Here is a 14361-nt window from a genome sequence, read left to right as displayed (position 1 = left end):
CGACTCGCTGTTCTTCTCCCCTACGTAGCGAGAAGGCAAAGCGAGGTCTCTGCGTTCATTATTCGGTTACGTGTGGGGATGAGGCCGTCTGAACAGGCGTGGGGAAACGCAGATAGCAAGGAAGGAATAACACCATCTGCTGAGTTAATTATTAACCTTTTTAAAACACCTCGGGTTGAAAATAGATTTACAGGCAGCGCAGACCTCTGGCACGTCAAAGGACATAAACAATGCCTTTTCATCCTCTTGACCTTGGGAGTCAGCGGTGCTTTACTCTGGGCAATATGAGTTGGAAAGTCGGATAATACCATGGGTATGATAATGGACTGCACTTATATAGCTATGCCTTATTCCAAAGCGCTTTACAACGGCCTCTCATTCACCCATTCACACACATTCACACATCAATGGCGGCAAGCTACCATGCAAGGCCAGCTGACCGCTCACTGGGAGCAATTTGGGGTTCAGTGTCTTGCCCAAGGACACTTCGACATGTGGCCAGCCAGGGCTCGAACCGCCGATCTGCCAACCTTGCGATCATTAGACGGCGGCTCTACCTCCTGCGCCACAGCCGGCCCATGTTATTGATTCAGTAGTGTGGAGTAGAAAATTAGCCCTTTTTTTTGGCAATTTTTCAGTAAATCAATATGGTGCTTCAAAATGGCCGTGTCCGTAATAGGTTAATAGATAAATGCGTTAACAAAAGAAAAAAGTGCCATGCAAGAACAATTTCTTGAAATTCAAGTTAAAATGTTCAAAGCACCTTTACATGTCATAAAAACAATCATTTAAAAACCAAGCCTAAACTTTCAGCATTTAAAATACAGTCAATTAAAAGCCGAACATAACATAACAGTCTTCAGCCTATTCTTAAAAAGTGCTAAAGATTAGATTAGATTAAACTTTATTGTCATCGCAGACTCAGAGTACATGTACTATACAACGAAATGTAGTTCAGCATCCAACCAAAAGTGTAAATAGTGACATAAGGGCACAGGATTAGAACAAGAATGGTAGTGATGGGTGACTATGCAACACACAATATGTAGGTAGTGTCGTAAACGTCAGTTAAAGATGGAGCTGACCGAGTATTATGTGATAGTTTGTTCCAATGTGTTGTTGCATAGTGAGCGAATGCTGTCTCAGCACTTCTAGTCCTAACTCTCGACACAATTAAAAGGCCAGCCGCAGGTTCATAAGGCACTAACATGTCAAAGATGTATTTTGGTCCTAAACCTTTAAGTGATTTGTAGACAAGGAGCATTATTTTACAGTCTATTCTGTGAGATACAGGGAGCCAGTGTAATGATATACAGTATACAGTATATATACTGTATATATATATATAAGATAGAATGTTATGTGAAATGTCAGAATAATGTCAGAATAATGCACCGCAGAGCTACAGAGGGTGGTGAGGACAGCTCCGCTCCATCCAGGACATATACAACACACGGTGAGTCAGCACAGCCTGGAGGATCATCAACGAACCCCACCGCAACCACAGTCTGTTTGAACCGAAGCCGCCCCAAAGCCGCCCCAAGGAAGCCTCTTCCGGAGCCTCAGGGTCAAAACTCAGAGGCTAACCAACAGCTACTTCCCCCAGGCGATCAGGCTCATAAACAAGCCCACTGTAGACATCTGACTATCATCACCAAGCACACCCCATGCATACGGACTACCTAAATCCTAGGTTCACAACCACTTTAATACTTGAACTATCTATCTATGTTATTACTACTTGTACTGCTAATTGTATCCTGTCTTATTTGCCACTTATGTCCTGTACTATTGTCACTTTTTTATATCTTGTATTATGACTGTCGCCTTATTGTCTTGTGCTGCAATGTCAGGAACCAAAGCCTTAGAATGTTACTCTCTTACACTCGAAACTTAATAGCAGAGAGAATGATTTATTTCAGCTTTTATTTCTTTCATATTTCACATTCCTAGTGGGTCAGAACTTTACCGACACTTATTTGGAAACATTGCATTTAAATTGTTTAACTTGGGTCAAATGTTTCGGGTAGCCTTCCACACGCTTGGCCCATTCTTCCTGACAGAACTGGTGTAACTGAGTCAGGTGTGTGGGCCTCCTTGCTCACACACACTTTCTCAGTTCTGCCCACACATTTCTATAGGATTGAGGTCAGGGCTTTGTGATGGCCACTCCAATAGCCATTTTGCCACAACTGTGGAAGTATGCTTGGGGTCATTGTCCATTTGCGACCAAGCTTCAACTTCCTGGCTGATGTCTTGAGAGGTTGCTTCAATATATCCACATCATGTTCTTTCCTCATGATGCCATCTGTTTTGAAAAGTGCACCAGACCCGCCTGCGGCTTTTTCCTCCAAACATAACGATGGTCATTATGGCCAAACAGTAATTTTTTTGTTTCATCAGACCAGAGGACATTTCTCCTAAAAGTAAGATCTTTGTCTATGTGAATATAGTGAATTATAAGTGAAATAACACTACAATAACACAACAGATGGTCTCACATTTTCCTCAACCACCCTAAAAAAATTCTATAATGGTGAGCTGGTCAGGCCATGCTGTAGCAAAACAGCCCCAAACCATGACATTTTGCACCCCCATGCTTCAAAGTTGGTATGAAGTTCAAATGCTGTATTTGGTTTGGGCCAAACATGTTTCATGTTTTACGTTTATTGTCCCGTTTATTGTTTATTGTCACATCACATTACACAAGTGTAAGAGAGTAACATTCTTCTGTTACTGTTCCCAAATAATTCAACTTCGGATTCATCTGTCCAAAGCACATTGTTCCAGAAGTCATGGTGTTTGTCTAGGTGTTTCAAAGTGTTGTCTTGCCATGAAAGGGTTTTTTGACAGCAAGGGTTTCCTCCTTGTACACCTCCCATGAAAACCAAACGTGTGCTTCTCTTTATGGTGGTAGACGCATGTACTTTGACATCAACTGTGGAAACAGTGATAACATTTTAGGATTGTTGGAGACGTCTTTAAGCATCTTGCGGTCTGCTCTTAGGCTGAACTTGCTTGGACGGCCTGACCTGGCCATGTTGGTTGAGTGGTAGAGTTCTTGGTTAAGTGGTTGAGAGTGGTGTCAGGGGGGTAGAACTGATAGCTACGAGAGTGCATCTAACAATGTGTTCTGCAGATCTACTGTTGCTTATATTCCTATTTCTGCTGAAGCAAGCCCACCTAATAAAAGAATAGTAATAATAAGTATGAGTAATAACAATAGTTGTACTTGCTGAAGCAAGCCCAGTAACGAACCTGCATTGTGATTTAAAGAACGATAACGTCATCAGAAGGAAACAGGCCACCCAGTGTGATTGGAAAAGTACCCTGGCTGTCTATCAGCATTTCAATGGCATGTGAACACAGATCCAGGAAAAGATATTGCCAGCTGATTATCTGGCATTCCTTTCTCCTAGCCCTTCAGAGACAGACAGACACATTCCAGGCCAACAGCATTCTACTTTTGGAGAGGAAATAAAGTCAATTCTGCACTGATAAAACCCTTAATTAACTCTTAAAGTGACTCATGCAATGATTTAATGGTAGTTTGACATCCATAATTACTCAAGTCGAAGAAGAAGAAAAAGACTAAGAAGACGAATATAAAGAATGTTTTATTACCATGCAATCAACTTGGTATTTTGTATTTTTTGCTCTAGGCACAGGGTCAGCCATAGTCGGCGCCCCTGGAGCAACTAGGGGTTAGGTGCCTTGCTCAAGGGCACATGCAGCTCCCTCCTGAGGCAGGGATCGAACCAGTGACCTTCCGACTGCTAGCCGGCTTCTCTAACCTCTAGGCTACCACCGCCCCTTAGTTAGCTCCACATTGAGAAGCCAGATTATATTATAATACCTCAAAATAATTGTTTTCAGTTTTATAATATCTCTATTATAACAGAGATATTCAAGTGTGTGAGGAAATAACATTTGAATCAATTGACTGAACCAGTGTACTGTATCAACGACAAGTTGGATTTTGCCAGTATTACCATAGCAAAGGATGGGACTATAACCATGAAAAAACGTCAGATTAACCTACAAACCTCATCTAACCCAGCAGCACAACAAGAGAGTGTTTGGACCAGAACCTTGGCTCTGCTCTTACCAGGGTTCCCACACCTTCTGAAACATCAAATTCAAGCACCTTTCAAGGACTTTCAAGACTCAATTCCCTCAAATTCAAGGGCCCAACACGGCATAGTTTGAGACTAGTTGACGAGCTAAGTAAAACATTTTTGAATATAAATATTTTTTTTAGAGAGAGAGGGGAATTCAAGCACTTTCAATGACCCATGTCTATTTTCAAAAACGTTTAAGACCTTGATTTCCTTTTCTCAAACTCACAAACTTTCAAGGATTTCAAGGACCCGTGGTGAACCCTGTCTTACCCGTGAGAGTTCGGACTCAGAGACGGAGCGGTGGGGCGGGGAGTGGCGCTGGAAGCCCGGGCTCACGTCCTGGTAGGTGGGGCTGTCGTCATCGTCCAGCATGGTGCCCTGGTCCAGAGGCTCCTCCTCCAGGGGTGAGGTCACGTCCTCAGGGCACATCTGGTGATCGATCCCATTCTGGCTCAGGTTGCAGTGGACAGCTGGGAGGGAGAGAAACATCAAATTCAAGCATTCAATTCCTTCTGAAACATCGAATTCAAGCATTCAATTCCTTCTGAAACATCGAATTCAAGCATTCAATTCCTTCTGAAACATCGAATTCAAGCATTCAATTCCTTCTGAAACATCGAATTCAAGCATTCAATTCCTTCTGAAACATCGAATTCAAGCATTCAATTCCTTCTGAAACATCGAATTCAAGCACCTTTCAAGGACTTTCAAGACTCAATTCCCTCAAATTCAAGGACCCAACACGGCATAGTTTGAGACAGATCTAGATGACAATTTATATAACAGGAACTATCCGCTCACAGATAATAATTAAAAAGAGAGGCTTGAATGTGTGAAAAACTTTTAAGACCTTGATTTCTTTTTCTCAAATTCACAAACTTTTCAAGATTTCAAGGACCAGTGGGAACCCTGCAAACACCCTAACCTGGTACATTTGAACAACTAATAATCATCCATTTGGGGGGTCATCATCATCCCACCACTTTGTTTGGTAAACATCTGAGAAACAATGGAGTAAAACAAGATTTGTGACAGGGTCTGGTGAAAGATGTTTTGGGGGGGGGGAACATTTATTTATTTGAATGAATGAATGAATGGTCTTTATTGTCATTGATATAGTACAGGTACCAAACAACGAAATTTGGGAGATTTATATATATTTATTTTTTTACATAATACGAAAGTTTAAATGGTGGTATATATTATACTCAATATAACAAACAACAATTTTAGGATCACTAAATACTTATAATTTGTCAGCAAACTCAGCTTGTTTTGGATTCACAACTACTTCAACTATTTTCAATGTATGACATCATTTGAAAGCTTACAATCTGCACTTTCATAATCTGTAAAAAAATAAATAATAATAATAATAATGACCTTGCCTATTTGGGGACCAAAACATCAGACCATGTCACATTTTATTTGGGGTTCTGATGGGGTAAAACATTTATACGTTCATGACACACTAATATAATAAGTTGACATAAGTCAGGCCGGTCACTTTAAGTTGAATGGCACAGCCAGGGGACGGACAGCTGATTCACACGTACCGGTACTATGCAAATCAAATCAAATCAAGTTTTATTTGTATAGCGCATTTCACACAAGATGTGACTCAATGCGCTTCACATGATGACAGAACACGCAAGCAGGCAAAGGTAACAAACCTGTACACTGTGCATCCAGGAAAACTCCCTGGCATACTACTACTCATAGAGCGACTACTACCAGTTTGTCTACCAGCGCACATATGCAAAACATCACCACGTGGCTTAAGGACAAGACTTAGAAGAGCCGAGTTATGCAACACTCCACCATGGTTAAACAGTGTAAGGCCACTTGAGATTAAAGTTTCACTTTCGTTAGTCGTCTCTCTGGGCTGTCAGCTTAATGCTATTATGCATTTTATGTTGTTTAAACTTCAGGCAGGGAGCAATAGAGAGCACAGCCATTCAAATACACCAAACATAAATGTATTACCATGTTTCATTAAACACGATTAAACCAACGGACGTCCCCTGACTGAAGTTATAATCTTCAAGAATCCAGAAGTCCAAAAATGGATTTACCAATCCTCTATTGCCTCAGTTTGAGTCAGTTTGAGTCAATCAAGCACCACTCCATTCAGACACTTGCATCATGATTTTGAATTCTAAACAAAACTGGAATTGGATTTTACCTTTAGATATCAGAGTTTCATTATTTTGTTTCAAGAAAAGTACAGGTTTATGACGTCTTTCTGAGAGTAGGATAAATCATCTTTCATGTATTTCAATTAGTTAGTCTCTTTTATTGTGTTTATTAAGATACAGCAGCATGACCACACTGCCTTGGCAGCATGGTGTACTATTTCAATGTCACTAGATGGCACTAGATAATATCACTATAGCAGCTATTTCATTGCTGAGATGAAAGACTGTGCAACATTTCAACATGCATGTCTTCAATGTCAATGACAATAAAGACCATTCATTCATTTATTCATTCATTCATTCAAAGATTGCATAACACTTTGACATTTACTTTGACATTTACTTATTGACTTTTAGGATTTTTCATGAAATAGGCCTAAATAATTTTACAAGCAAAATTCTAAGTCAGAAAAACACACAGCATTGACAAGAGTTACAACTGTAAACTGTGAGAGGTAGGCTAATATTATCAAAATACGTTTGCCTTCTAGCCATCTGTACAAAAACAATTAACTGTTTTTTGGTAAACATTGAATAAAAACAACATCATCACCTTAAAAGGCTTGCACTATACTGTCTGCTTGAGGTCAACGATAAAACATATTTCCCTTATGAAAAACACATATTTTCAGTGCTTCTGCACATACATGTGGGTCTCTGATGGGCCTACTACAGTGAAATATTATTTTTATTTAAATTTAATAGCGGCCATTCTAAAGTTGACGTGTCAACTTTTGGCTGAGGTCTAGTAAACAGTTGAATGTATAATCACACATAGCACCACTTTAGGCTATAAGGTTGCTATTAGGAAGAAATGGCAACAGGAGGGCTGAATGAATATCAAATGTGTGTTTTTCTGAATTGTTGATATCCCCGTGGAGTGTTTGACATACTGAAGGTGTGTATGCCTATCGATCTGCCGCCGTCGCTATCGGCTTTCACATCAGCAGGCGAAAACACTGGAGGCCTGTCAAAGCTTGGTGTGGGCCACTGTCAGCAATTACAAGCAAAAACTAATTATGATTAATAAACGACTTGTCTTTCCTCCTAGCAGAAATAGTGAAGGGGATGTTCGTGCAGAATAGCCTCTAGCAGAATCGCCTCTTCACCATTTCTGCTATGAGGAAGGACAGCTGTTTTTTTTTATCATTGTGAATTCTTTCTTACTCAGTGACAGTGGCCTGGAACAAGCTTTGGCAGCCTTCCAGTAAATACAGTACATTTATATGTCCCCCTCCACACCCCCTCCCGTTGCCTCAGGTCTGACGACCAAACCACCCTCAAGACCACCAGGACCAAGCTCCGGACCTGGGGTGATGGGGCCTTTTCAGCCGCAGCCCCGTCCCTCCGTCCCTCAGGTTACATTCAATGCATGACTTTTGCTGGAGGCTAAATAAAAATATGAAAGTGGCAAGTAACAAGTGTGCGCATCAAAGGTGTAGGCATTAGGCACGTAACATCCATAAATAAAGTTTGATTGATTTATGTATGTGCGCATTGCGTGCCACCCAACCAGTCAGCGCAAGTCTTGTACTATAAATAGCCTACACTTGATAAACCAGTGCTGTGATATTATTTATTGTCTTAAGGCCAATGCACACGGCGTGCGATTTTGTCGCACCGTGAAATTCGATTCCATTGTTTTGAATGAGACAATGCACACGGCGTGCGATGCGATATTGTCGCACGACAACATTCGATTCTCAATTCACACCACAGAAGTCAACAACATGGCCCATCTCATATGGGATTACAAGACACCTATATTACATAATAATAACAATCGAGCATGTAAGCACAATATGCCCATTTGTATCTTTGTGGAAGCAAGGCAAGCAATATTGGTAGAGCCTATAGTAATCAGCCTGCCTGGTCCGACTTCGGTGATGTGAATTGAGAATCGAATGTTGTCGTGCGACAAAATTGCACGCTGTGTGCATTGACCTTTAGAAATCTTAGCAAGAGGCACTTCAACATTTTTTTTTTTTTTTATCATATACTGTTGAGGTAGGAGGCCTGCTGTTCCAGGGCTATTTAGTTAGGTGGTCCGCATTTTTTTATTTATTGGGTAAGTGGTCCTTGGTCTGAAAAGGTTTGAGAAACACTGCTATAGAGAATATACAGTGAGGTGCAAAAATGTGGGCACCCCTAGTCAAAATCCCTTTTACAATTAATATCTAAGTGAAAAGAAGCAAACCTAACCTCTAAATGGTACAAAGTTAAGCATTACCCATTTCATCACATTTTAAATCAAGATTAATTTTTAATCACATTTTTATTCTTTAACTTTTTACAGTTTAAAAATAATAAAACAAGGACAACTTTGTAACTCCTCCTTGGGCAACTATAACAGCTTGCAAACACTTCCTGTAGCCAGCTAACGGCCAAGCTCCACCTGCTGCGTTGCGTCAACTCGCCATCGACGTTGCGTCAACTTCCCGTTGTCCAAGCTCCACCTGCAGCGTTGCGTCAACGTTGCGTCAACGTCAACGTTCTACTCTAGCTCCACTGGCATTTTTTGTATACGGGAGTAATTTCACCCTTGACTGCAATTATGTCCACAACAATAACAACATCATACAGAACATTTTCCAATCAGGGTAATATTTTATCTACATATTCCCAAATAGATAGTTGCTAGTTCAGTAGATGTTCAACTAACTGTGAGCCGTTCGTCGTCCATTCCTGCAACAAGAGTTCACCACAGGTGCGGTGATACGTGGGGCGTCTCATTGTGACGTCTGCGTCCATCCACCGTCAAAAATCAAACTTTTTCGAAAGTCTACTTTGGACGCAGCCATCGGACGCAACGCTGACGCAACGCAACGCAGCAGGTGGAGCACCTTTCATTGATTACAATGCATTTGATCCCAATTTCGGACGCAACGCACATTAGACGCAACGCTCGATGGCCATGGTGGAGCTTGGCCGTAAGAGTCTTTAAATTCTTATTTGGGGAATTTTTCCCCATTCTTCCTGGCAGAACACCTCTAGCTTAGACATTCTTTGGCCTTCTTGCATGCACGGCATGTTTGAGATCTCTCCACAGATTTAAACAAATATTCAAGTCTGGGGACTGTGATGGCCATTCCAAAACCTTTATCCGTCTTTCCTGGAAGTACTTCATTTTGAGGTATGCTTCGGGTCATTGTCTTGCTGGAATAACCAACCTCTCTTCAACTTCAATTTATGGACTGACCTTCGAACATTAGCCTCTAGAATGTCTTGATATCTGGTGGAATCCATTCTTCCTTCCACCCGCACAATATTGCCTGTGCCCCCAGCTGCTAAACAACCCCAAAGCGTAATGGATCCACCTCCATGCTTAACAGTTGGCAAGGTGTTCTTCTCTACAAATGCTTCACCCTTTTTTCTCCAAACATACCTTCTTTGTTTGTGGCCAAATAGTACATTTTGGTGACACAACAGCCACCGCAGTCGGTTACTAGAAGGCATGGAGTTATTTCAGAATATATAGTTAATCCTGGAATTATATTCACCTGACTCACTGAAGCCCTAACGAGTAAATCACCTTGGTCTGGGCCTTAGTAATCATCTTGTCAAAAGGTAACAAAGAATAGGTCCTAATCCAAAAGGGTTCCCAAACTTTTGCATAGGGCCCTTTCCCTTTTGTATCATTTAAAAACTCTGACAAATTTAAATATAAAGAAACCTGGCTTTAAAATGTGCAGAAAGGTGTCATGTTTAACCGTGTAGCATGTATTGTTCAGGTTTGCTTTCAATCACTTGGAGATTAATTGTAACAGACATTTAAACCAGGGGTGCCCACATTGTTGCACCCCACTGTATAGTACATGACCACAAAGGATTGCTAGTAGTGCAGTTTATTCTGTCAAAGCAGGAGTGGACATACGGTACTGTAGTTCAGTGTAGTTTATGACTATGACAACTATGGTATACTACTTATTGCATTATACAAATGCATGTGAGACAATAATTGTTTGTTGAAACTTGATTTAGCTGACAAATCGAGCTACTATACTAGACAAAACATACTTTGGCAGAGCCTTGAATCCGTTGAACTTTCTGAGTGGAAGTAGGTAGCAGCCTTGATGAGTCGTCCTTGAAATACAAAGAGAATATACATGAGAGGGCCATGTTATGTCACTAGAAGTTTACTTTGCACTCGATCAAATTCCAGGACCCTCCTTTCATGAACATTCCTAGATATGTGCGTTCTACCACCCAGTATCCTTACATTTTCAAAATCACATCAGGATAAGCTAGTATAAAGCTATTTTGCCGTTTTTCTGTGTAGGAAGCAGGCTAATTTACAAGACGGCCAACTAGTGGTCGTTGTGTGTAAATAGCAGCTTAGCATTGAAAAAGAGCGTCTCTTTTAGTAGGTAAAAAGGCACGGCTGTTCTAGTGCTAAACAGCGGCAACTTGGGATGCATGACACAGAGCATTCCTCCCTCTCTGCTTCTCACTGCCTCCCTCGTTCTTTCTGTCTTCTTTTTTTCTCTTCCCTGCTCTCTCTCCCTCTCCATCTCTTTACCCTTTTCATATCGTAACTCACTGCATGACTGGTGTTCAACCACTCTGAAGCAAAAAATGAATTATGCATCTTCTGTTAAGTGTGTCTCTACAATATAGCAATACTGAGAGAGAATGATGCAAAAAGGACAAAAAGAGAGAGGGGAGAGGGATGGAAGGAGGGATGAAGAGAGGGAGGGATCGGGATGGACAGTGAGAAGGGAGAGAGAGTCGCTTGGCTGTTTTGGTCCTGTTGAGGAGGGGGTTTCGGTGTGGTAGGTGGGGGATGAGATGGGGAAGGACGCTTTTTTCTGCAACAGTTACTATATATAGCCGAGAACATTATTTTCCCTTTCCTCTGACATGCGCTGTGTGAAGAGAGATGCATCAAAGTAAATGAGGGGGAAACAGGGAAGATAACTGAATGGAAAATACATGGAACCACCATCTTGGCGCTTCCAATAGTGTTTCAATAGTTGTAGGTCGTAGTACAAATGTAGTACAAATGTCGTAGTACAAATGTTGAACAAAATTGTCTTATGGCATTATTCCTCTTGCTATGTCCCCCCATCACTTGGTGTTAGACACAATCATTTACAACACTGCGTTAACACTAGCCGTGTCTTTTTTTACCTACTAAAAGAGCCACCTCTTGGGTCAAATGACCCCCTATTTACAATGCTCAAGCTGCTATTTACACACACAACGTGTAAAGACAACATTGTAAAGACAATTTCACCCACGAGGCAGCTCTTTTAGTAGGTAAAAAAGGCACGGCTGTTCTAAACTGTACAAGTGTGATGTAAAAACAAAGCGCACACAAACACATCTCATCCTGATAGAATAAAATGGACAAAGTTAAGCCAACAGTGGGCCCATAATCAGAAGTGAAGTGAAGAGTGCGTGCGTGCGCTTCGGGCCTACACTGTATGACCCTGAAACAACGCCTGGAGAGGAGATAGTGGCCAAATGACTTTGCAGCTCTGTACATCACAGGGGCCTCTGTAGCGTACTCCCACGACAGAGGAGTCTGGGATTGGATAGGCAACAAGAATGTCGTTGTTTGGTACCTGTACTGTATCAATGACAATAAAGACCATTCATTCATTCATTCATTCATTCATTCATTCATTCATTCATTCATTCATTCAAGAAGGTGACGATTCCTAGGTTTTGCTACCACACAGCCGCTCTGTTATATGCTTAACAGTTAGCTTGGAGCACCAACTGAAAACAACATCTTCTCAGAAGCCACAGAAACCATCGTTAGTCTCTTATGCCTCACAACTACTTTGTGCCTTTTGGACATGAGGGAATGTGCAATTGAGTGTATGTGCAATTGGCTTCTTCTTCACAGTCTAGAGCTCTTTAACTTCCAAATAATACACAGTTGTATTATCACCCAGATGCTTGTATGACAGTGTGTCACAACCGCACTGCAACCTGCACAGCGTTTTTGCACAACCTGATACCTTGAACCTTGAATCTGAACTTGTCTGTTGTTTACATTAAGCATGTTCATATGCTGATTCGCATTCTGCCGCTATCACCTATTCTGTTATTGACGCTCTGACGCTATTGTATATACAGTTATTGTTGATTGTTGTCTATATCCTGCTTATTCTATTAACTCCTTGTATCCGTACATTGATGTAATAAAAGCAATTATGATTCTGATCTGATTCTGATTCAGATGCTGTTGATAGGACAGGATTTTTTTTTCAGGGTTAGTTTTTTTTTTTTTGGTCAATGCTGACTCTCGCTCTTAAATCAGGCGAAAGATGTCACAGTATGAAAAATAAACATCTTTACAAAATGCAGCAAGGAGAACACGGCTGACATTCTCTGACATTGATTCTCCATCTGTCTACACTATAAAACCAACGACTCTGAAAGTGTCTCAGTTGAGTGGCTTCAATCACTCAGCTGAATGGGACTGTTTGAAACCCAGGGCCGTGACAATGCCAAGGCTCCAACTCAACACAGCGGGGCGCCCCATGACTCATACTATTCCAACAGAATGGCTATTATTGGTGACCAAAATAGGAGTTAATTTGACTAGTTTGGGAGAGCTCTCCGAAAGCAAGAGAAATACAATGGTACATCCAACAAAGCCCTGCTTTTCTGAGAAATACGTAGGCCTAGTCAAACCATGGGGCGGATACTGCAAAAACAACAGACAAGAACAATATCTCAAATGCATATTTATCAGGGCTAAAATTACACGGCTCTGCCTCATCCTTCTCTGTGAATCTGCCTCTGTATAAATAGTCAGTGTGTCAGGGTAAAAATAGCACGCCACCAAATTGAAATTGATTTCCAATTCAGTAATTGCTAGTTACACAATCTCCTGGAGAATAGGTGACGTTCTTTTATCTGTGACGTTGACAATAATTATTATATACTTTTAATTAAATGTTATTGCGCATCCCTGTGCATTCAGTTGATAGTAGGCCTATTATCAATGTATTTTTGTATACTATCACTATATACAATATATTTATCATATATGTATCATATGTATTATAGCCTGTACAATTGCACATTGTATATAATCTAAATGTATAACCACTGCACATACACATCCAGCGTATGACATAGTACGACATTGCACATCACACTTGACTACCATCTGCACTTTACTGTATTGATTGCTGTAAACACCGCTACTTATCACTGCAATATAATTGCTATTTGTTGCACTTCTGGTTAGAACGCACAATCATTCCGTTGCATTGTCCTGTACTATGTAATGACAATAAAGTGAATCTAATCTAATCTAATCTACATGTTAAACAACAGTGGGACCTGACAGTGACAGTAAATGAGCCTGTCCTGATCTGAGCATGCAAATAGGCAACATGTCCTGTATAACTGCATAGTCGCATGACAAGCATACCTGCACGCGCACACTTCCTGTAAGAGGAGGTGCTGCATACCTGATCACTGTGAGAGAGAATCTACCCTATTAGCATGCCCCTCAGACATACCCCTTAAATCAGGACAAGTGGTACATTCAAGGCGGCTAAAAACCTTTCAACACAACCTGCTACATTACCTCTCATTGGATTCTGAACCCAGAAAATGCCTCCGATCAGGTGAGGCGACTGGCCGAGCATCCCGATGGGCTATGGTGTAACTGTGCACCTGTGCACCTGGGCAGTGAGACACAGCTTGACGTGATCCCTGCAGAATGTCCTGGAGAATGACACAATGCACCTCACCAAACTCTTATAGGCTCTCCGCTTATCAACATGGCAAATGGCCAAACTAGCCCGAACCGCCCCTTGAATAGGTTACAGGCGGGTGGCAATGATGACTGATGAGCAATGTTTCTGGTTGATCTTGCATGGAGAAGAAGGGAGGCTATAGCCCCTTTCTGTGAGAGCAGACAGAGGCATGTTGGGTGATGCTGGAAGCCTGGAACACAGATGGTCTACCATCCCTTTTGGACAGGTGCAGAGCCCAGGGGACGTCAGACTCATTACGCACATTCATTCTCTCCATTCATTCTGACCTGAATATTGTGTCAAATACTTGTTCCA

At 41.3% G+C, this 14361-nt stretch overlaps 1 protein-coding gene across 1 annotated transcript in view; it reads right to left on the bottom strand.

The window, feature by feature from the left end:
* The window catches only part of samd12 (sterile alpha motif domain containing 12), a gene marked incomplete at its 5' end in the record, with an annotated part of 108930 nt that extends 94995 nt beyond the window's left edge, over positions 1 to 13935 (bottom strand). The window contains 2 exons of the mRNA XM_080526087.1: positions 4392 to 4591; positions 13875 to 13935. Of these exons, the coding sequence (XP_080382213.1) occupies positions 4392 to 4591; positions 13875 to 13935 (261 nt within the window). The remainder of the gene's footprint in view (positions 1 to 4391; positions 4592 to 13874) is intronic.
* Positions 13936 to 14361: the final 426 nt, after the last annotated feature.

Source organism: Nansenia antarctica, assembly GCF_963989245.1.
Source record: "Nansenia antarctica genome assembly, chromosome: 3".
Taxonomy (NCBI): domain Eukaryota; kingdom Metazoa; phylum Chordata; class Actinopteri; order Argentiniformes; family Microstomatidae; genus Nansenia; species Nansenia antarctica.
The sequence above is the reverse complement of the archived record's forward strand: the minus strand, read 5'-3'. Positions and strand labels throughout refer to the sequence as shown.